The 23,631-nt window shown below is 49.3% G+C and overlaps 1 protein-coding gene across 1 annotated transcript in view; it reads right to left on the bottom strand.

Annotated features, from left to right (window-relative positions):
- LOC131090605 (fer-1-like protein 4) overlaps nucleotides 1-22,860 on the bottom strand; it is a 39,853-nt gene extending 16,993 nt beyond the window's left edge. The window contains exons 1-28 of the mRNA XM_058036080.1: nucleotides 22,811-22,860; nucleotides 21,713-21,801; nucleotides 20,266-20,365; nucleotides 17,409-17,500; nucleotides 16,764-16,805; nucleotides 16,493-16,657; nucleotides 16,163-16,223; nucleotides 14,832-14,963; nucleotides 14,651-14,713; nucleotides 13,558-13,642; nucleotides 13,141-13,300; nucleotides 12,740-12,923; nucleotides 11,784-11,970; nucleotides 11,213-11,577; nucleotides 10,764-10,872; nucleotides 9,818-10,016; nucleotides 8,968-9,088; nucleotides 8,251-8,351; nucleotides 7,603-7,690; nucleotides 6,183-6,299; nucleotides 4,918-5,070; nucleotides 4,502-4,679; nucleotides 3,770-3,894; nucleotides 3,260-3,394; nucleotides 1,962-2,135; nucleotides 1,610-1,726; nucleotides 1,142-1,303; nucleotides 656-815 (exon numbers count right to left, since the gene is read on the bottom strand). Of these exons, the coding sequence (XP_057892063.1) occupies nucleotides 656-815; nucleotides 1,142-1,303; nucleotides 1,610-1,726; nucleotides 1,962-2,135; nucleotides 3,260-3,394; nucleotides 3,770-3,894; nucleotides 4,502-4,679; nucleotides 4,918-5,070; nucleotides 6,183-6,299; nucleotides 7,603-7,690; nucleotides 8,251-8,351; nucleotides 8,968-9,088; nucleotides 9,818-10,016; nucleotides 10,764-10,872; nucleotides 11,213-11,577; nucleotides 11,784-11,970; nucleotides 12,740-12,923; nucleotides 13,141-13,300; nucleotides 13,558-13,642; nucleotides 14,651-14,713; nucleotides 14,832-14,963; nucleotides 16,163-16,223; nucleotides 16,493-16,657; nucleotides 16,764-16,805; nucleotides 17,409-17,500; nucleotides 20,266-20,365; nucleotides 21,713-21,768 (3,631 nt within the window). The 5' untranslated portion in view covers nucleotides 21,769-21,801; nucleotides 22,811-22,860. The remainder of the gene's footprint in view (nucleotides 1-655; nucleotides 816-1,141; nucleotides 1,304-1,609; nucleotides 1,727-1,961; nucleotides 2,136-3,259; nucleotides 3,395-3,769; nucleotides 3,895-4,501; nucleotides 4,680-4,917; nucleotides 5,071-6,182; nucleotides 6,300-7,602; nucleotides 7,691-8,250; nucleotides 8,352-8,967; nucleotides 9,089-9,817; nucleotides 10,017-10,763; nucleotides 10,873-11,212; nucleotides 11,578-11,783; nucleotides 11,971-12,739; nucleotides 12,924-13,140; nucleotides 13,301-13,557; nucleotides 13,643-14,650; nucleotides 14,714-14,831; nucleotides 14,964-16,162; nucleotides 16,224-16,492; nucleotides 16,658-16,763; nucleotides 16,806-17,408; nucleotides 17,501-20,265; nucleotides 20,366-21,712; nucleotides 21,802-22,810) is intronic.
- Nucleotides 22,861-23,631: the final 771 nt, after the last annotated feature.

Below are 23,631 nucleotides of genomic sequence, written 5' to 3'. Positions count from 1 at the left end.
CAGACACTGAAAAAATACTGCTGGAAATCCAACTACAGTACTGAGATTAACCACCATCATCAATATGCTTGTTGCTGACTCCCAGGAATTCATAATTATGAGATATACCTTCCCTACTCAGAAATAGCCACAGATGGATCAATCTTTGGCTTCTTCTTCATGCTTCCAGATCAGGAGTGCTGGCTATTGCTATCATAGAGCTGTTTAGCTAAGTTATTACCCAATGAACAGACTTTGACCTGACAACATGAGAGAACTGAAAACTTTTCAATCCTTGGTCCTAGTGGACCAGCTCCCTAAAGATGAAGGTCTCATTGAGCAAACTCTTCCCTGTGAGGGTGGTGAGGCGCTGGCACAGGTTCCCCAGAGAAGCTGTGGCTGCCCCATTCCTGGAAATGTTCGAGGCCAGGTTAGACAGGGCTTGAGCAATCTGGTCTAGTGGAAAGTGTCCGTAATCATGGCAGAAAGTAGAACAAAATGATCTTTAAGCTCCCTTTCAACCCAAACTATTCTGTGATTCTATGACCTTGTGATTGCAGGGAGAGGATTCTGCTGCAAGAAATCATTTTTCTAAGAGAAAGTGGAAGAGCCAGGGATCTTTGCCACTGGCAAAACCTGCCTGTCGTCCCTGTGAGAACCTCTCCAAGTAGCTTACCCTTGGGCACATCCTCTGGTTCCTCCTCCAACTCTCTGGGAGAGAATTTCATCACATCGGAGACGACATGGCTACCCACAAGCACAGTGCGCCCAAACGCACGCTTTTCCACCACAAAGATGCTGAGGGGAGGGTGCAGGTACACCTGCTCTGGGAGCTCCTGCAAAAGAATTGTGCATGGGGTTCACAGGAGTAAAGGTGATCAATCTGTGTTGAGCTGTCAAACTATGGCAGCCCTATCACATAAGGAGAAGCCTGCTGGCACCTTGCAGCTATGCCCAAAAATCAAAGCCTTGCAGTGACAGGCCATGGCTAAGACAGTTCTTGGTGAGCAATTTCACAAAGGTTTTGTTCTACAGCTGAACCATGTGGTCATGGGAGAGCAAAATCCTGGAAGCAGTTTCCCTCCGTGTTGTCCCATGCAGTGATATGATGCAGAGTAGCTATGGTGTACCCTGCCATGGTGGAATCCACCTTCCCACTCACCACATCCATGTATTTGACCAGCTCAGTGAAGTTGGGGTTTTCTTTGTAGGATGCAATAACCTCTGACTCCACCTTCTTGCCAGCACATTCAATGATCACCTGAGGCTCATCCACCTCAAACAAGTTCACTCTCTTCAGGTCCCTCAGGCCCCAGAACAGGATCTGAAGCACAACATGAAGCTGCTGTCCGAGACATGCCAGCCATGACACTGCCCATGCTACCACCCCCCACCCACAGGACACAGTCCCCAGAAGAGGCACAAGCCTGCTCTCCCAGCTCAGCTGCCCAGCAGCTTTGCCTGTTGAACTACTCAGATGGTTTCCCCCTCAGGTCAAGCTCTTCCATTTCTGGCATCTGCTCAGGCCTCACAGGCACATTAGACCATCAAACTGGACTCTCTCACCAAGCCCTGCCCTCCACCCAGGGGCAGCTTAAGGGGAAAGCCAGTGCAGCAGAAGGAGGCACACCTCTATGCGAAACTCCTTCAGTACTGGGCGGATGCCCTCAGGGATGATGAACCGTCCCGCACGAGGGTCTTCCAGGTAGTCTGGCTCCTTGGGCTCCACATCCTCAGGCACTGATGGCTGAACAGGTAAAACCAGGACTGGTTTTGATGAAAATTACTTCTATTCCATGCCATGACAAGCCCACTGTCTTCCACCTTCTAGTTCTGTGCTCACAGGCAGCCTCCTCTCATTGGAAAGCCAGATATGGCCTCCAACTTGGAATTCTGGTGGGGCCCCATGCAACCAGCTCCTCACCCACACAGCTCTCCTCAGAGACCTCACAACCATGTGCAGCTTTCTACAAGCCTGTTACCTCCAAATAGCCACTGTAATTGAGCTCGATCAGCTCAAAAGTGGCAATGAGCTCTCCCGCTGCTTTGCTGCCTCTGTAGAAGTCAAAGAACTGCAGGGCAGGTTTGGTGTATGGCTCATCAACCAGCTTCACCTGTGGGACAGCAAAGGCCTGCCCAAGGAACTCAGGGGAGCCCTGCAGGAAAGAGGGGAGTGACTCAAATCATCCCTGTGGTATCTCACCACCTCAAAGACCACCACTAATTCCAGCCAATCTGGGACAATACAAAATTACTCTTCCACCCATGTTATCCTCTGCTTTGATTTTCTCTGCTCCATCCAGAGCTAGGAACAGATAAAGGCATGTTTACAGCAGCTCCACTTAACTCCCGGTTCATCTCCCTGCAGAACTCAGCAAACAGCCTGGCACCATGTACCAGAGGACATGAAAGCTAGATCAGGTTTTTCAGAGTCTCTTCCAGACAGGGTTTGAGTATCTCCAAGGATGGATACACTACAAGCTCTCTGAGCTACAAGCCCAGCATGCGTTCTACCTCTGTGTAAAAATTTCTTTCTTATATCAAGATGGATTTTCTTCCTTGCCAGTTTGTGTTCATTGCTTGCCGTTGGGCCCCTTGATACCTTCCATGAGAAATCTGAACTGAGCTTTTCCATCCTTTCTCACCAGGTAGCTGCAGACAGCAAAAAGACACTGGCTTTCTGTCAACCTCTGTCTGTAGGCTGAATATACTCAGCTCTCCTCCTCTGTCCTGTGCTCCATCTTGGTGGCCTCCTCTGGACTCATCCCAATATGACAGGGTTTGTCTTGTACTGGAACCACAGGAAAGCTGCTGAGTTACAGCTGGAGAACCTGGTGCAAGTTATGTCATTAGCCTTAGGATAGCAAAGAGGCTCTAGGAGACAGTGTGACTTTAAAGCATTATAAAGAGAGAAAAGGAAGGACTGAGGAGGGATGATTGATGACATGTGAGGACACAGGGAAGGAATAGCCCTAAAAGCAATATCAGTTCCCCCATGATATGAGCCCTCTGCAGTGTGAACCTGCCAAGGAAGCAGGCATAATGTTTCTTAAAATATAAGAGATCCTGGATCCAACAAGAACTCATCAGCCCCTGATGAGTTTAGAGTATCTCTGAGTCAGAAAATCTCAACCTCAGCCACAGTCCCCACAACTCACGATTACCAGTGGACCAGCACCAAGCTGTCATGGAAACCAAGCAGAGAAGTGGCAGTACTCAGAAATCCTTTGCCTTCCCTTTTCCAGAAACAACATAAGGAGGGCAGTGTGGCCATACTTACAAATTTATTGTGGCTGAAAAGGTTGATTATAATGATGGGGGTCTCTGTTTTCAACTCTTCTTTCTTCCCATCAATAATGAGCTGGTCAAACAAAAGTAGCTCATTCCACATAGGGCTCAGTGTCTCCTCCAGCATCTGCAGATGGAGACAGAAGGCCCAAGTGTTCCACAGTCAGTGGAAATAAACCACATGCAGGAAAGAGAGGAACTCCGAGCTGATTCCCTCTCTCACACAGCCACATGCAGCTGGTGGTTGGCAGGAGGGATGTGGGATCAGCACTCAAGGTCAACTAGCACATGCCAATCAACCTTTGAGACCATGCTCAATGACTGTCAGATATTCTCTGAACATAATTACACTGCTCAGAGCATAGATACCCAAGTCCTTGGAGATACAAAAGTCCCAGGAGGACTTCCATAGCACTGACCTTAAACATGTCAGTGCGGGCATGGTCATTTTTCTCTCCCCAAGTTCCCAAGATGACAGAGGCAAGAGTTTAAGTGGTCTCACCCTGGTGGTCTGGCAATGAGTTGAAAACACCACTCTTGCAAATGGATCTGAAAGGCCATTATCATCTGCAGGTAGGATCCCTCGAGCCTGATACAGATGGGCTCGGAGCTGGAAATAGCTGAAGTCTGGTAAGAAAAGGAGAGAGGAAGTCCCCGACAAAGTCCTGTATGAGGCCAAAAAATGCCTGAAGGAGAAGGCCAGCCAGATAGGAATGGGTGCATTCTGTGACAAATAGTTGCCACTTCTAGGGGCTGTGGTTCTCCGGCCAATACATCTCAAAAGGCTTAGCCAAGCCCGACAAGCTCAGTGGACTCCCCAGACACGTCTGGGAAGTACATGACATGCAACATGTGAAATGTGCAGTGTTCTGCTATGAGCATCTACTGTGGGGGAGCACCATCAAGCCTCATCAGAGGGGCAGAACTCATGCCCATTGACAATTTGGCAGCACATTCAATGCCTACAAAGCACCCATTCTGTCTGGTGCTTTAGCTGTGAATGTGCAAATACATCCTCATGAGATCAAACTGGATGCGCCTATCCCAGTCATGCCTTGGAGACAACCCTAAATCAGGTCCTAATTCTCAGACATACTACAATTCTCAAATCAGAGTGTGGCCTGAGGTGAAGGACTGTGAGGGGACAATGCACCACCACAGACACTAATCCATGGATGGGACCTCTCAACTCCCTATTTTCCTGCTTATGTGAAGAACTGGTATCTGCACTCACCATCCCTGCTGAGCCGGCTGGGAAGGCTATATGCTGAGAGCTGGGCTATCTCCTGCTCACTCTCGGAAATTAACTGCTCAGGCAACTCTGCCAAACAGTTTTTCACATATTTGGTTACCCCAAGCCACATGTAGATTTCCAGTTTGGCAAAGATCTCACCAGTGTGTAAGCCAGGAACCTGAAAGCACAGAAGGTTTAGCAGGTTTCACATCTCAGACCAAGATGACCACCATCAGCCTGGGAATGACCAAAGAGCACAGGAGAAAGAGCATCACATCAGCAGAGCTAAAAGGCAGTTGTGGAATGAGAGTTGTGTTTCCTTGTGAACTCAAGGATTTCAGGAAGGAGGGCTGAAAGCAAGGGGAAGGAAACAGTGAGAAGCAAGCAAGAGCACACTGTTTTGGTATAAACCCTACCTTCATAAAGACAGTCTGGATCTTTGCACAGTCTTTGCCTTTCTCCTCTTCAACTACTGAGTAGAGGATGTTTTGTGCAGGAATTCTGGCATATGCCACACGCCTGTTGTTGCTGAGCATCCAGATGAGTACATCAGGGAGAGTGCACTGGGGCTGGAGGGAGGGAAGGGAGGAACATCACAGCAGAACAACAGCATGTGTCATCCTCCCTCCAGTGACATGGTGAAAGCTTCATCTCCCCGCAGGACGGACTGCTGAGCAATGGTGATTTAGAGATCCAGAAATAAAGGACCTAACATTGGCCATGTACTTCTGAAAGTCAGCCCTGCAATATGGCTCTGGAGGTGTTGTGGTTTGACTCTGGCTGGCAACTCAGCCCCAGGCAGCCTGTCACACACTGTCCCTCGGTGTGATGGGAAACAGGATCCAAAATGTAAACTTGAAAGAAGTCATGGATTGAGATAAAAACAGTTTTATAGGGAAAGAAAAAACTTCACACACAAGCGAAGCAAACCAAAGAATTCATTCCCCTCTTCCTGTGGACAGGCAGATCTTCAACCATCCCCAGAACACCAGAGCTCCATCACAGAAATGATGACTTGGGAAGAAAAACATCATCACTACAATTGTACATCACTCTACCCTCACATAGCTAAAGACGTGAAAATTATTTGACTTTACTTGGTGAAAGACTTCTCCAAACTTCAACAGCATCTGTCCACCTAATGTCAACAAACATGGCGTTCTGGTTGACACTACAGCACAACACGCCGATTTTTTCAGTTACTTAAAATGAAAAAGTGAAACTCTGAATGTGAAGAGTCTCTGCTATGGATGAGAATCTTACTCCAATACAAGTTTGAATCTGCAGAAAGTATCAAGGGTCAGACCCTGGTGGAAGTGCAGGCAGCACAAGCAAGGCTGTTTTCCAAGGCAAAACTGTCTGCTGCAGACAAGGCCTTGGGCTGGTGGGGCAGAGAGGCCCAGGAGGCCTGGAGCTGGCCCTGCTCTGCCTCCTACCCACTACAAAGTTGCTTGGACCCCTGCCCCGCCACCAACAGCCCTGCAAAGCTGCCAGGCCTCATCCCTCATTAGAGCTATCACAGGAAACATGGTAACTTCCAGTAGCTGGAACTTGGAATTTTACATAGCAGCAGAGGAAAAGCTTCAGCTCAGACTGGTGAGAGCCCGAGCAGCCAGCTTAGTATCCTCTCCTTGCCTAACCTCTCCAGCTCAGAGCAGGGGTTCCCTCGTAGCCACTGTACCTCTTTAGCCATGGAACGTATCTTTGCCAGGATCCTCCTTGTCTCCTTAACCTTCTCCTTGACATTATCTCGGGTCAGGTGCCGCCTCACACGGAGCCCCTGCTTTGCACACAGGATCTGAACACAAAGCACAGTTGTTACACAACCAGCCATGCCCCACTGCCACCCCACATGGGGGGTCTGCAGGGAGCCTATTGTGCTGACCAAGTCCATCTTGCCCCATTGCGCCCTGATGTCCACCATGGCTCACTGCCCAGTTGCTGAGAGCAAACCTTCATGAACCTGTCACAAGCCATTTAACAAAGGATTCCATGAACTGGAGACTACAGTAACTCATCAGCCTGGCCAATATAATCTGGGAACAGAAGTCCATAAGCTTTAAAATCATTTGGGGCAGAAAGTTGTCTAAGGAATAAACATTCCAGAAGCTGGTGTTCTAAGGCTCCAGATAGTGCCTGCAGGAGATCTTGGCCAAGGAGCAACTTGGGGCCACAGTAGTGTGAGATTATGAAGATGTAGTAAACTGCAACACAGGGCTTGGCTTTCACCGATATTAGTACATATCGGAGATAGTGTACACATCTGAAAAGAAACTTTGGGATGAATCAAAACTAATAATTAAATCCAGAAGAAATTCAGGGTGTACACCCACTATGGAGTGGCAAGGCCAGAAAACTCATCTCTTAGGTGGGTTCTCTCTTACAGAGTCTCTCAGGCTTTGAAGAGTACCTGCACCATAGCTCAGGTGACGACCCGCAAGGAAGCAGAGAGAAGGGAACTGGGATCCAGATATGCCTAAATTTTATTTCCTGCTGCTGTCACTGCATTTTGGTCAGCTTTTCAAAGCTTTGTAGTCTGACGGGGGCTATGACTCTACAGCTGTGCTGTGATGAAGGGTATGTAATTGTGCTCTCATTCATCTAGCTAGTCTTGTGTGCCGGGTGATAAGTGCCCAAGTGTTGCCCTTTCTAAGGACAGACAGATGAATGGCTGTTGTAGACCTGCTGGATATGTACTCAGCCAAGGGGCTGAGTTTTCAGGAGTAGCGGATCTCAGTGAGCCACCACAAAACTGCCTGCAGGAATATGGTGCACCAAAAGGCCTCCAGCAACCTACTGGGCAGCAATATGCACGTGCTCAACCACATATGCCCCAGTGGAGATGAAGAAAGGTATCAGGGCACAGCATCTGCACAGAAAAAGGGGCAGCCATGGCCAGACTCTCTCTCTTTTCCCTGTGCCGGAAATTGTATTGCTCTGAGCAGAACTGGGAGATGCTGTAGTAAAAGCCCATGACTGATACGGTGAGTTTTAGCTCCAGGTTTCCTTCTTAGCATCAGTTCCTGCTGATCCTCCAGAAGTTTCCCCAGAGCAGGGATTGCACAGGCTCCCACCAACCACCACCAAACCCCATGACTTACAATGTTGCGCATCAGGTATTTTGTCCGACATCTGTCCAGGTTATCTGGATGAGCCATTGTTTTTCTCTCTGCGCTGAGTGAATATTGCCTGCAATAAGAAAAGCAGCACAGACTCTGTATCCTCTGCACCCAGCATGTTGAGCACAGCTCACAGCAGGGACACAAGCTCCAAATCCCTGGTACCAATCCAGATGTGTCAGGTGGCTCCATTTCTACAATGCCTTCTCTTCTGCAAGCTTGTCGGTTCAGAAGGTACACTGGAGATTCTCGGTACCTGAGGCTCCCTTTCTACTGTAGCACTGCAGACTGAAGTGCATAGCAGCCCCCAACAGGATAGTCAGTGAGTGATATTTTGACTGTGTGATTGAAAATAGTGAAGGAAATATCCTTCACATTTAGGAAAGACATGAGAGCCCAGGAGCACTGAAGCTCTCATTTATGACCCCTCTGATTCTTAGAACAGGACTGGAGTCTCCTCTCCAAGCTTGAAGAGCTACAGAGAAGGTCCTTTTCCCAAGTCATCCTCATTTTCTTTTGCACATGCACCTCAAAAGGAGAAGAGAGAAGGCTGCACACAGCTGAGGCAGAACATTATATGACCTCCTAATCTGAAAACAAGAATCTTCAGGACATCAGGGACATGCTAACCTGCATCCACCTACAAATTCCTCCAGCACATCTCTGAGCCGCTCTTCTGCTTTAGCTTTTGGTCTTCTCAAGAGCTTCTCCACGTCATCCAACCCCTGCTCCTGCAGCGAAATTGCAATATCACAAAACTTGCACCTGGCTGAGGGGTCAGAGTAAAACCTTGCAAGGATGCATTTGTCACAAATGGCTTATGCCTTTCTGCAGAGCTGGGATTCATGAGCTGCAGATCAGCACTATGCTGCCTGGGATTCTCCAGAGCCTGAGGATAACCTTAGCATTTGTTGTTACAACACCTTGTGTCTCAGTCCTCAAGCAGCCACTAATATACATTGTGGCAAGCTCTACTTTCATATTTTCAAGCCAAAAGGGAAAGGCAAGGTTCTGGGGAGAGACTGCATCCCCTTCACGACAACCTGAGAGTCTGCTTGCCCAATCATCTGCCCATGGCTCACACAGCTCAGGACTGGCAGCAGAGGAACTTGTCACAGACATCATATCACATCACTCACTCCTCCAGGAACCACCATTAGGCAGTTGCACAGCATGAGTCCATGTGGCCTACCCAATCGTGTCTAAAGGGCAGGTGGGACTAAGCCCTGTGAGAGACATGGACTTGCATGGGGGGTGAGGACAGCAAACATCTCGCACAGCAACTGCACATGCAACAAAGCACACCAGGAAGGAGGATGACACAGACAAAAACTCTGAGAATGCTACCAGACGCTCTGCCAGTTTGACAATCCGGTTTGAAATGCAGAGTCTCCAGGTGTGATCCTCCCAGTAGCTCCATACGTACACGCAGGGTTTTTCATGTGTCATGGGCAGGCAGCTGTATGACCTAAGGACAGCAGGCAGAGGAGGTTATGGCTACTGCTACAGAAAGCATATGCCATATCATAACACATGCACTTGCACATCCAGCAAGGGAGCAGAGGCTGAACTCTGTCTCCCTCATAGGGAATTAATTGTCTGTTTTGAGCTCTGCACCATGGACATGGGTACAAGCTGCTGGATCTGCCCTTTGCCATCCCAAACTAGCACACAGGGTTTCTAGTAGAGACAGCAACACGTGCTTAGACAAATGAGGCTGACTGGAGCATGGGAAGTTGCCAAGATTTCTCACTGCTATGGGACTAAATAGTAGCAGGCACAGGCTGCACAACACAAAGACTAAGACATTGCCAGGCCTATGGGACAAACTAGGCAATATTCCCAGAACAAACATCAGAAGAGCTTCTGTATGTGTCTTGTCTGCTCAACATAGGATAGCATATGCCAAGAGTACTCCTCTCCTTCCTCACTGGGATGGCTGTTTTTGACAGGTCTCAGTTTCCTTGGGACCCCATCCTTGGCCATCTGCAAACATCAAGTAGACACCATAGGGCTCATAGAGCTAGTGGGAAATCCCAGTCAGCAAGGCCATGGCAAGCTGCAGGGTTGCAAGGAAGAGAAACCTATGATGCATTAGATGTTATTAGAGCAGACCTCTAATAACATCTGGAACAACCAATGTGGGAAGCTGTAACAGCTCCAAGAAAGGTGGAATAGAAAGATATAGAAGACTTACTTGTCATATTCCATGGGCTCTGGTCTCTGACTCTTTGTAACTGATTTGTTCATTGCTGCTAAAGCTGGAGTCAGCATTTCAGCATCCAGCTCACCATCTGAACCAGCATCCAGTAAAGGCTGCCTTTCCTCTTTCACTTCTCCCTTTTCCACTTTTTGCCATCCTTTGGTCACAACCTCTTCACATTTGCCGTAGTTTCCTTGAAGGTGAGCATTAAATTATAAACTGGTAAGTGGGATCACTCAGGTGTTTTTAGAAAAGACATTTTCTAGCTGGCAATACCAGACTCTTGGCAGGAAGACTGCCACAGAGGCATTTACTTCTTTGGGAACTAGTAGTTGTGTCCAACCATTGGCACATCACATGGACAACCAGGAGGTCCGAGAGGGAGCTGGGCAATTGCAAGGAGGTCCTTGTGTATGCCTTCTTCAGTTCTATCAGCTCCACCAAGTGCCTGCGGACTACCATCTACATCCCTACACTGGGACCAGCATCAGCTCCTCAAGTACTATCTCAGCATCAAGCATCTTCACCCGTCCAGCTTAGCAGGTGAGGGCTTTGACCCACTCTCAGACCATTGTTTCCCCATCACTTGTTGTCATATCCCCTCAGTGCCACATGGCCAACCCCAGTATCCCAGCTTTCCCTCCTTTTTTTCCCTTTCTTGCTACCAAATTCTTCTACTTCTTTGTACTCCTACTTACTAGAAGAGTTTCCTCAAACTTTCCCAAAACAGGTATTTCCACAAATGGTGCGAATCTCCAGTCCCATAGAAGACATTCAGGGTTTTAGTAAAGCACTGTGCACACTCCCTGGACTCATTCCTCATCTTTCCCAACTTCCTGAGCTGACTTGACAGGGCAGTATGAAGAACTGACTTGCCTGTCAGAGGGAGATTCACACTGTTCCCATAGTTTCTGGACGTGGGGCCCTGGGGAATACGCACCTATAGAGACTTCAAAGTTGACAGGTTTCGAGCTGAGAGAGGAGTCCATCATAGTGGCTTCAAAGAAGGCAGCAAAGAGAAGGAATTCATCCTTTCTCCCCAACACATTCTGAGCAAGGAGACAGAAATCAGCTTGAGACCCTCGTGTGCCAAAGCACTGCCTGAGCACCAGGGCATAACTGATGTCTGCCAGCCCTTCCACAGGACCTCAGCAGGATGCTGCTGAGATTACCACTGGTCTGCCAGAAGCAGGATAGGATTTCTTGGAAATCCTGAGGTGTTGGTGCAGAGCCATGGATTGGCTGATGCTTGTGTGAAGCCACTGAGCAGGTTGTAGGCTAAGGGATGGCTACTGCATCAACACAGCTGCCTCCCACCTTGCCTCTTTCCCTTCACAGATGTGCATGCCAAAGACTGGCATGGATCAGCCATGTCAGCACAGAACTCACCTCAGGGAGTGGATGAAGCTCTTCCACTTCCACAGTGACCTCCCTGGGCTGCTCAGCCTCCTGAGACCTCCCAGCCTCCCCCTCTCCCTGCAGCTGGCTCAGTTCTTTAGTTTTCTCCTTGGATTTTTTACTTTTCTTCTTCAGCTTCATTTTTCTCAGGGCACCTCTCATCCGGTACCCAAGCTTCCTCTCTCCTGCACTGGGGCTGCTGAAGATCTCCACTGTGATGGCCATGAGGATGCGCCCACGGTAGAAGATGCCCTCACCGATGCCTTCATTGAGGTCTTTGTGGACATCCCGCAGAGTTGAGTTCTGGGGGGAGCCATACAGGTTCACCCAGGCTGGGCCAAATGTGGGGTTAAAACCTGCCGAGACAGAGACAGGGTTTCATTGTGCTCCAGGGTGCTGCTGCAGAAAGACCTCCCCAAAAAGGACTGCCCATGACACCAGAGTGTCAGCGTGCTTCAGCCACTTTTGCTCCCAGCCCCAGGACACCAGCATGCCAAGCAGAAAGTGCATGGCACAGAGCTGCCCAAGACCTCCTGCCCAAGGCAGCCATGCCAAGCCTCACCATTCCTGTCAGGGTCTGAGATCTCCTGCAGGTCAATGTAGTGTGTAGCAATGGCCACATCACCGGCATTGGCATCATCCAGCACCTGGACTTTTATCTTCCTGGACAGAGGTGGGAACATCTCAATGAAACTGATCTGCTCGTTCCACTCAGGCTCAGTGGTGCTGGTGTCTACTGACGTTTCCCCCTGGGAAGAGGAAGGTGTGAAAGTGTCACCGACCCAACTGGTGCCCAGAGAAAGGGATGCCTCAAAGCTTGTCTTGGAATGGCATGCACTCTTGTACCACCTGCAGACAGTGACAGGCAGGCTCTGGATGTGGCAGTGTCCCTGCTCCTATCCCCATTCCTGCAATTCCTCTCTGTTTCATTAATGGGGCCTGTCCCAAGGCCCTGGCATGACCTACACAATCAAGGGAATGCAAACGAGCAGCAGACTCATAGGTATCTAAGGGCTGCCTGGAGCACTCCAGGCCCACAAGACTGCCAATCAGGGATTGATTCTCATATTAATGGATATAATGGGATCAAAAAGCCTGACCTTGTGTGCAAAAACTGGGTCATTATCTCAGTAAAGTCTCTCAAGGGTCTCAGGCTGAGCCCAGCTTGACACAGAAAAAGGACTTCTGCTCCAGGATTTATCCCTGTATTTAATGATATGAATATCTGCCTGCAAAGCCAGTAGCTCAGCCAGTAGCTGTGCTCAGGGCTGAGGATGTCCTATAAGCAGCACTCTGTAGAGACAAAAGCAGAGAACAGCCTTCTCATTCAGACATTGCACAGCCATGGCCACACAGCTCAGACCACTGCTAAAGGCAGCAACACTTGAGCTCTCCCAGCCTATTTTCAGTGGGATTGCTGTGCCTCATGGAGGCTCCTGGCACCGTGAGCCCACCACGTGCTGCCACACAGCCAAGGGAGAATCAGCCTGTCCCAACACAGCTTCCCCTCAGACTCACCTGCTGCCCACAGAATGAGACCTGCACATATGGGTCAATAAAGACTTTTCTCTCCCCTATGATCTTGGAGATACCACTCATGATGCCTGCTCTCATGCTGGGCAGGCCCTCAGCACGATAGAGTTTGATGCAGACCCTGGCCCAAGGTCTCTCTGCAGGGACTCTCTTAGGCAGCAGCAGATTCCTGAAAGACAAATTCATGTTCTGCCTCTCTCCTGGAGTCCACGGAACACAATGATGGGAAATTCACTGATTTGCAGAAAGATTGGATCCTGCCTCACCACAGGTCTTTTTCACTGGGTCTTTGCCCATCAGAAGAAGGGAAAATGGGGAAAAAAAGGTTGTGTGAAGAGAGACATGGCAGTGTTCCTCAGGGCCATGCAAGATCCCACTGCACCTACCTTTCAATGTCCTCATCCTGGTTCCTGGAATAGGTGGGAAGGGAGCCCACAATATCCCCGCGTGCAGAGACAGAGATGTTGCACTTCACAAAGCCTTTCACGCCTGCCTGGGTGTCCATGGGGTCACTGATAACTGCCCACTTCTGGAAAAACCTGTGATCTGAGAGGGAAGAGGAGGAGTTTCCTAGGGAGCAGCTAGGTTACCATTTCACATCCAGCTCTGTCTGCACAGACTGCTCTGGCCCTGACCCTGCCTCTGAAGGTGCAGAAGGTGTCACTGGAGAAGCAAGCTCAGATCTTCATGCAAACTAAGTGCTTTAAAACCAGGGCCTTGACCAGACCCATCAGAGCATGAAGGAAACACCAGTTTCACACAGAGCCAGGATCAGACACAGGTATGTGGTGCAGTTCTCATACCTGGCTGGCTGTACACTGTCTCAACATCCATCTTGAACGTTCCTATGCAAGTTCCCAGAAATGGTATCTTCTTTGAGTGAAAAACCTGTAGACAGCACAAGTTCCCCTGAGCACCATGAGGTGTGGACGGCCAGGTGACACATCCAGATATCTCCGAGGAACACAGGGCTGCCAAGAGGTGTTCCAAAGCACAGCTGAGGCAGTGGTTGCGAGTTTTTCATGCAGATTGACTCATCTGTGTTAGCTATAGGACCAACCCTTTCCTACCCAACCACTCCCACAAAGCCCACCAGCCCATAGCCCACAGTCAAACCTAGACCGAGGCAGTCATGTGCAAACAATTCAGCTTCTGCAGTCCCAGGTAAGCCACAGCCCAACAATGGAGATAGGACAGATCTGTTTTCCCACAGGAAGTCCTTGTGTCCGTATCCTGCTGGGTTAGGGCAGAGCCATGACCCCACCAGGCCAGCATCTCTCCCAAAACCCAAGTCTTGCTCAGTTCTTGCTGAACTCTCGGCAGCAGAAGAGACACACAGCTTTTCACAAGGAAAGTATTGGAGGCCACTTGGCAAAGGGCGTGCTGGCTGGGTTTAGCTATCTTCAGAATATCCCTGTGTCTTGGGAAAGTCTTTGCGCTTTGTGCCAAGGGATTTTCAAACTCTCTGCCTGCTTGGGCTTTTCTACAGCACAAATAATTTCTGAGCTCCCCTCACATCCGTCGCTTACCTTCAGGACCTGCAGGATGAGACTCCAGGGTAAGGGGGCAGTAGGGAATTGCTGCCAAATAGCAGGGCAACAAGGGAAAAAGGCAAGAAAGTGCCCCAGAGGCCCCACTGCAGTCACAGGGTGACAAAAAACCCTTACCTGGAGGAGTTGGGAAGGCAACACTGCCCAGCACTGGCTCAGAGCAAGGCTAGGTCTCTGTCCCAGTGTAGCCACAGGAAGGCCCTGTGGCTCTCTGGGCAGGTGATTCCAGCTGGAACACCTTGATGGTATTGGTAGCTTTGCTTTTCCCATTGCACCCAGTGTCTACACACAGAAGCATCAGGCTGTACCACTAACCAGTGAAAGATGAAGAGGAAGACATACATACCGAGATCTCTATGAGTCTGTGCAATAAAATGTCCCTTGGCTCATAGAAGTCAAACAAAAAACACTGGAAGAGAAGAGCAAGACAGCTTAGCCCCAGGCTTCCAGGCATCCCTTGCAAGGATGGTCCCAGGCACTCGGGACATTGGTGGGGCAAGGACAGAGCCTCTGTCCATGTCACATACCTCATTGTAGAAGGGGCAGTTTGTTGACTTCTGTGTTGCCGTATGCCTCTTTTCTTCTCCCACCTTGACTACAACAAAGGGATTGATGTTCACCCCCACCAACTTCTGTGCTTCAATTACATTAATCCCAACCTGAGAAAATATGGGAGAAAACCAGCACTCTCCTTGTCTGAATCAGCACTCTCCTTGTTTACACCTCCATCCTGAGATTGTTTCAAGAATACCAGTATGCACATGTACAGGGCAGTCTCAATTCAGAGCTGGATGCCTAGGGCAGGCAAAAGCATACCTGCTGAAATCTACTACAGCCAGGAAAGACCAAAGTAGTATTTGAGATACTTGTTTCTTTCAGACAAGCGAGGAAATAAAGTGTAAGAGCCCCAGTACTTTTGACAAGAGCTGACCTTCCCAGCAGCACCTGTACCCTCAGTTTCTGATCCCAAGTGACTGAAAACCCACTGCTCCCACATGGGAGGGTCCACAGAGCATCTTGGAGAAGATGCTTTTTGTATCTTCTGTTAATACTCCTCTTTGAATCCTACTGAGATGGGCACCATTGGAGAGACTGGAATGTGGCTGCTTCAGATTTACTTACATTTACTGCAACTGCTTATGAGTCTAAGACATAAAAGAAATGTTCTCACATTTGCTCTTAGTACAAGTAAATAGACCATAGTTAAGGTACAGAATGATTGCTTCAAGAGAATGATGTCAGTAAATTCAATCATCACAAAAACTTCCTGCTTGGTTGATCGGACAAAATGTGAGTCCATGTTTACTTAGAACCAGAGGAAGATTTATATCCATAGCCATGCTGGGAGACTTGCCCTGAAATCAATTTAGCCAGATATGAGATAATCAGCCAGAGCCACTGCTTCCTAACAGCCTTCTGGCATGTCCAAGCAAGCCCCCACACAGCCCTCTGGCCCTGGTCGTGTCCCACAGCTGTCCCTAAGGAAGACAGACAAGACCCTGGCAGAAAGCTGGCAGGCACCAGCCCTGCCTGGGTACTCTCTGAAGCTCTGCTCAGGCAGTGTTTTGCAATGGCACATGTAGCTGATTCCCTTCTCCTGTTTATCCATAGCTAACTACATGGGCTTACTGATACTGTGGCCAGCACTCATGGATGCAGTTCATTCTGCATGCCGTACATGGATGCAGGGAATCTTACATCTTGCCCAGGGAAGTCACACAAAGCATGATGGTCTTCATGCTAGAGGCCTCAGCAAAGTATGTGTCAATTGGAGAAGCCCAGGCCTCCAGCAAGGCAGAAAGGGACTGGCTGCAGGGCTAGAGGCAGCTATGGGGACATGCACCCAGTGCTGCAGTACCTGGAAACTCTGCGGCGTTGGGATGGCAAAGAGGTCCCGTGCAGAGCAGAGTCTGGAGCGGCTGCACAGAAAAAAAGCCCAAGTGAGCAGGTGTCCTTGTCAACATGAACCCTGAGTAAGTCCCCACCAAGGGAAGCAACAGAAAATAATGGCTCATTGCCTTGGGAATGAGCAAGTCCCCAACACACCCTATCTAGGGCCTTCAGAGATGGAAGTCTTCTGACATTTTGCCAAAGCAGATTGTCATGAGCTGCGGGAATTCCTCAGGATATGGCACTTTCTACACCAGGACCCAAGCAAGGGCAAGAAAGAAGACCATGCTCTGGATACCTCTTCACAGGGCTGAAGATTATGCCCGAGGCCTCAATCTCAGATGTATCATAGAAATCTTCCTCCTCTTCCTCTTCTTCATCAGTCTCCAGACCTTTTGCCAGCTTCCTGCCTAGTGCAGCAGCCTTCTTGTCCAGTTCCTTCGCTCTCAGCCACTGGGCAGTCCTGCAAGCCCCACAGCATGCCATGAGCCATACATCAGCCCTCACAAGTGGGCTGTTCACTGCCCTCCATCCAGGAGGGTGAGCCAAGACATTCAAGGGCTACTTACTCCAGCTGCTCAAATCCAGGATTGTGGATGATTAACTCCGAACTGTAAAAAACAAAAGATGCTTTTCTGTAAAGACCAGTGTGCCACAGCTGTTTTCGGATTCATTTAATGAACAGTGCCCCAGCCACTCTCCTGTTTATTTTTTGGCAGGGACACCAGCAATTTTTTCCTAAGCTTATCCACTGTCTGCCTCGTGTGTCTGCTGTTTTCTCTCTAGTTCCACAAGTGACACTCTGCAGGCCCTGCTACTGCCTGTCATTGTGTTTGCCCAGAAACCTACAACTCCCCTGGCTTTGGGCATTACCAGCATGCATGGTGCATGGAATTGCTGGAGGCCAAAACCATGCTCTCTGCAACTTTGCAACCACAAGCCAGGAGGGCTGCAGAAATGCTCTCAAGTCTCTCCTAGGGAGTCCCAGGACTCCCAGCACCTACAGTGGATCATTGCAGTCAAAGGCTCGTTGTGATAACAAGGAATCTCTCTATCCTAGAGTCCTGCTCCCTTACTGCTGCTGTAGAGTTGAGATGCATCAGCCTGGCCAGAAGTGGAGAGTAAATGAGGCTGGATTGCATCCCAAAGGCTGCCACTGACAAAGGCAGCTGTACAGACTGCCTGGAAATTTACTCTTCCTAGGATTTCCATACCTGTCTTTTATAAGATAGACAAAATCCTCTTCAACCCAGCTCCCCGCTGAGCTATTTGGAGGCTGGTAGCGCAAATCCAATTCAATGTAGATCTACAAAGCAGAAAGTGAAAGGGCCTGAGAGTTTGGTAGCCACAAAGCAAAGGCAAAAATGTCACAAAAAAGAGAAAGTGGGACATGGAAGAAAAAAAGAAGTGAGAAGCGTCCCCACAAGAAGCATATTTATACCAGACTCCCATTGTCTGCCTCCACCAATAGGCTAGACATAACAAAACTCCCACCTCCACAGCTTCTTAAACTCCATATTTCATTGAATAAAAGCTGGCTGGCTCAACTTTACAAATCTCCCATAAAGAGGCCCAGAGAATAGCCTCGAGGCATTTTTGACAAGGGAACTGGGGAAAGCCCTGCACAATAACATGCAGGGATTTGGAGCAGTCTCTCTGGAGGAAGCACAAGACAGCTGGCAGAGGATCCTAACAAGCTAGGAATCCCTAGCTTGGATTAAAATGCTGGAGAAGCCACCAACACATCAAGAGCCTGCATCACAAGAGACAAGGAAGGACAGCCAGAGACGCACAGAGCACGCTGGGTATTGGCACAGCCAACACAGGTCTAACACCCGTGGTCTGCAGGTGGCCAGCCTGATCTCAAACCAACACATACACAAATGATTTCCCAGCAGAGGCCAAAAACACTAGCATGGAGGAGATGACTCCTTAGTAGGCTGAAGGGGATGTACTCTGGGTTCAGAGCTCAATCTCTGGAAAATGCATATTTCTGGGAAAAGAAATGCAGCCCAAGAAATCAGCAGTACGGTGATCAGGAGAGACAGCAGAAAAGACTAGAGGGTGAAGAAGCCTGAGACGAAGCTGGATGAAAAGCTAAGGGCCTAAAAACGCTCCTTTAAATCACCAGGAGAAGAGATGCAAGTAACTCTAATCCCAGAGGAGAACTGGATTTGGACTAGCAGGAAGTCTAATGGTTTGTTCCCACTTTTCTACGGGAGCAGCCTCTTTCTTGGGGTCATGTCTCTTCCAAGCTGAGCTGAGAGGGTCCCAGGCTCCACTTGAATGAGCATCTTGTTTGCCCTATTTCTATCCCCTGCAGCTGTTGTGCCGCCAGGGTTGCACAATCCAAAACTAAACCAGCAAAACTGAATGTGGTTGGGTTTTGGCTGGAGCAGCTCATCAGCACATGTGTGTTGGGAAGGATGAAAGTTTGACAAGAAAGTCTCACAGATATGTATGCTTAGCAGAAAGATTTTTAAATGTAGAGTCTGATGAAGGAATAGAGATGGAAGCAAGTTTTGACTTGCTGGCTAACCAAGGAGGTAAAGGGTGTGTTGGTTGGAAGGGGTTTTTATGACTTAGAGCAAAGGATAAACCCACCTCAAACAAGATGTTTTTACCAAGCAAGAAAATAGCACAGGCAAACAAGCCTGCTGATGTGGGAAGTAGAAAAAAGTCTCAGAATTTTCACTGCAAGAAAACTGAATAACAACTTCTAGCTTAAACTGTAATGAACTAACTTCTAGTGATTGGAGAATTGTAACATGAATATGGTAATTATCGTAGTTATGATAGGCTATAGATAATAGTTACGGTATAGATTGGTTCTGCTGTATTAAGATGCTCAGCAAAGAAGAGTATATAATGCAATGTAACCAAAACCAAAGGGTCTCCAGGCCTGCCTGCAGCTGGAGCTGACAGCTGTAGGCACAGGCACTGTTGTCCACGACCCTGGACTGCTGTAACCTCTTGGATGGAATAAACTGCATTTTGGAGACCCACCTTGAGTCACGAATCTCTCATTTAGGCTCTTACACGTGTTGCTGTTAGCACAAGGGAAGAGGCACCTGGGGCAAAGGGCTGGGCCACATTGTACCTCTAACCTTACACAACGGAGTCCCTTCAAATCATCACCAGCACCAAGAGGTGAGTCTAATCCCTGTCTCTTTGCTGGCATGAACATTTATCCAGTGAGCTGCATGGGCAATCATCCTGGAAATGGTCAATTTCTATCTGGACCTGCTCCAGGAGTCCAGTAACACCAGCAGCTTGTGCCTGTGCCACTCAGGCTGGTGGTCTGGTGGCCACAGAGCTTGCATACCATGTGCCACCATGTGGTTTAGTCATACTGCCAGTGTGAAGAGCAAGCAGAGAGCACCTTGCAGGACCACTGCCTCCGCCTCTGCTCTTCCTGCCTGCCAGCTGCCCTGGCACAGGTGTGGCAGTCTGGAACCCACTGAGCTGTGTCTGCACGCCCAGCTGGTGGGAAACAGCTCATTTTAGGGTGGTGTTCATCTTCTACAAGTGCAAAGGACTAACTGAGCCCCAGTGCTGGGGTGGAGGAGAGCAGGACCCGCAGAGCAGAGGGGCAGTCAGGTGTCAGTGACACTCATGCTGTCCCAGACACTCATTAAGTCATCCAGTTAATGCTAGTGTTTAACCCAAAAGCTTGCTGGGGGTTCCAAGGCACGCTACCACCTTCCACCTCACTCCATCACTGCAGCAGCCCATACACACGCATTTCATGGTGCATGAAGCAGAGAAGATGCCACTTCCTACATCCATTTCCCAGAGTTGAGAAGGTTTTACGAAGCCTCCCTCTGTTCATTCAGGCCCTTGACAGTTCTCCAGGAGCCCCAGTCCAACCCATGCATTTGTAGATGCTCCAAGAAACCTCTTGGTGGATGTGAAGTATCTGTGCAGAGATGGCATAAATGCCACAGTGCTTCCAGCTCAAACAGCATTTTGGATTCCCCCTCAGTCCCCAATCCACCTGGAGAGTTCCATGTGAAGTTTCCCAAAAAGCCTTACTGACTGCTGATAGCAGGCTGTCCTTGGAGAACTTACATCAGTGACTCTGTTGCTCTTGTCCACAAGGGACTCACGCAGAATTAGTCTTCCAGATGTCATCAGGTGCTGAAGGCTGAGGACAAGGGTACCGAGCAGCCTGGTGAAAGGAATGAGGGATTTGTCTTTACAAACTGTGGGTTTGCTGGTAGATAAAACTAGTACTGAGGGATAAAAGAAACAATGGGAAGGATTCCACTGATTGATGAATGGAATGAGAAATTTGTCTTTACAAACAGTAAGTCTGCTGATAAATAAAGTTAAATACAGAGAGATAAAAGAAGAACCATACATTCCATAGAAATTCCATAGATTGACACAAGGGGAAAAAAAGGGGGTGGGGGTATACAAATTACAAGGGAGTCATAGGTATTAGGCATTCGGGAAGTCTGTACCTCTCAAGTACGCCAGCCAATGGGGAAAAAGAGAAGGGAAATGTGGCTGGGAGATCAGGACAAAAAGGAGGCTGTATCCTCTAACAATTTGAGAGATCCCATGGAAAACACCCATGACCTCTCCCTTTATTCAAACAAAGCTACAGGACTCCTCTGTCTCCTTTTTGGACAGAAACCTATGGTGTTTGTGGATTAATTTTCCTAACACTGGAATAAAAAGAGAGACTGCAACAACACCGTACATAGCATCAGTGCCTACATCCTGGGGAGAACTGGGACCTCCATTCTCCCACTCACAGGCCCTCTGAGCTACCCTGAAGTGTTTTCCATAGGGAGTCGGGCAGCTGAATACCTGAGACTGACCCTGCAGCAGGTCCTGCCTTTTCCCCAGGCAGCTACTTGCAACTGAGCTGCCATTGATGGTTAAAGGTTTGTGCAGATCCAGACTCATGGAGTGCGAAGGAGATCTCCCCGTCATCTCCATTCTTGGGTTTCCCTTGCAGTGTTTTACAAGTGTTGGAATAGCTACTGAGTTGACAATGTGCCTGTGCCACCTAGAAGCATTTTAAATTCTGGCTGATCTTTTCTGATCTTTTAAATTGAAAATGCTGTCTTTTTAAAGGTTAAACCATAACACAATGCATTCAGGGCTTTTCTACACCAACAGATATGTTGAATTTGGGTGCAGCATGGTCACAGTCACAAGGATGTTCAGGATGACAGTAGGTCCTCAGTCTCCAGCAAGACCTGCCTTTGTAGCTATTTTTTAGGGCCTTGTTTAACCTTTTTCCCAGCTGAAGGTCTGATCTGGATCCTTATGTAGTCCCTGTTACTGCTGGCACAGCTAAATCATTTCCCTTATTTAACTTAATATATACAGTATTGCTGCCCCACCAGAACAACCACTCCATCCTTCCTCTATAAGTGGCATTCTGCTCATCTTCTTTCCATCAAATTTTCAATAAACATTTTCTACTGCCAGAAGACAATGTAAAGACCAGTATGTCTTCTCCCCCACCTCTACAGGTCACCCCAACAATCAAAGGACCCACCTGTTACTGAAAACCTTGCTGCAGTTGTAAACCTTAATGGACAGCATTTCACCCATGACAAGCTTCCCATAGTGCGGCCAGCGAAAGAGCTGCAAACAAATGGAGCAGGAAGGGATGACAACTCATTCTCAGCCACACTTTCCCATGTCTCATGGCTGGTTGGCTCCCCTGTGAGGTGACCAAGTCCATGGATATGGTGAGAAGCAGCTGTGACAGAAAGTTACTTTCCTGCTGGCCAGGCATAGAGCCCCTCCAGCAGCACAGAACCACAAGCCAGCTGCTACAGAAGTCAGAGCAGCACCACCCTGGAAAAAGAAGGATGCTTGTGCCTGCTGGAGTTCCTGAGCTGGCAGGTTGTGGAGTGAGACAGAACATGAGAACGTACAGAGGTGCTTGGGGAGAAGTGATCATCCAGGCAGGGAGTCATCTGGCTTAGAGAAAAGCTGCACTCTGAGGCTTCAACTCACCACACATCCAAAACAGTGGCTGGGCCTCCTGCTCCCTGCCACCTTCACTGCCTTTCCCCAGGCAGCATATTGGCACTGGGCCTTGAGCAAGGGACAGGTGGGAACCACCCACTGGCACAGCACAGGTGGGCTGTCACAGGCTTCAGTGGGGATGGCACTGAAGGAATGGACATGCTTCCCAGGCCACCCCATCCCTGCCCCTGCACACTCACACATATGCACACATACATGCACTCAAACACACAAGTCGCACTCCTGTCCCACAAGGCATCAACTGCAGTGACAGTCTGGCTTTCTGAGGGCAGGGGGAGTTTTGCCTTCAGCTTTGATATGCCCAAGCTTCCAGGCAGTGTCACTCGCTTGAATTTCAGTTCCTGGAGGCTTGTACACGTAGGTCACATACACAGTGTGAGGAATCCATCTGCCCCTCTGAGCAGAAAGGAAGAAGGAGACAACAGAGAAATTCCCAGAAGACCGACCAGTGGAAGGTGGCCCTGTCCATGGTGTGAGGGTTGGAATGAGATGATCTTCAAGATCCCTTCCAACACAAACCAATCTATGATTTTATGACCGAGACACTGACTTGTCCCATCCCAGTCCCACAAGTTCCACATGATCCCAGTTTCCTCACCTCCTTGAAGACGGCCTCTGGGCCACAGCAGACCTTTCTTGTCTTCTGGGTGAAGCCTTGAGAAGCAGAGAGGAGGCATAAGGTGCTGGCAGGAGAAGGCAGTCCCCAGCCCTAAATCCCCAAACCCCCACCCTCCCGGCCACCTGAGCCCACCTCGGAAGCTGAGATGGACCTGCCGCTCGCCATGGCCCGGCAGCTGGGAGAGCCGCCGGACACCAACACTGAGCGCCATGGAGCTGGTGGTGGGCCCTGCTGCCTCCGCTCAGCGTGCACCACCCAAAGTGACTCAACCTCGACTCACCCAGCCGGTCCAGCCAGACTCTCCACACCCCAGTGGCCCATGGGCTGGGCAGCCCCTGCCGAGGGACACAGGGAGGAGGGGAAGCCCTGGCTGTACTGCCTCCCTCCCTCAACCCACCCGGCTGAGCCCCCCAGAACGCACCTCTGCTGGCTAAGAGAGCCCTGGACCATGGGGACCCTCGGGGAGCACTGCACGAAACAGCCGGGGAAGTGAAGCCATCACATGGCCATGCTTATGCTGGGGCTTGGAAGGACATGGGCTGCTGAATTCAGAACTGAGAGACACCGTCTGTGAATACAGAGCCTGGCTCTGCTTTCAGCCTCAGCCCTGCACCGTCCCCAGCACAAAATCACAGGTCCTGCAGCTAAAACCCTCCAAAACAAATAGAGCGAGGGTGGGAAAGGGCAGCTCAGATTGTGAGGGTTGGGCTTCTCTGACATGAGGAAACAGTACATGCTCAGCAGCCTCCTGAGCAGGGACCTGAGGTGCTGCTCAGTGGAGGTAGGATGCCAGAGGACTT

This window comes from Melospiza georgiana, chromosome 17 (genome assembly GCF_028018845.1).
Source record: "Melospiza georgiana isolate bMelGeo1 chromosome 17, bMelGeo1.pri, whole genome shotgun sequence".
Classification (NCBI taxonomy): Eukaryota; Metazoa; Chordata; class Aves; order Passeriformes; family Passerellidae; genus Melospiza; species Melospiza georgiana.
The sequence above is the reverse complement of the archived record's forward strand: the minus strand, read 5'-3'. Positions and strand labels throughout refer to the sequence as shown.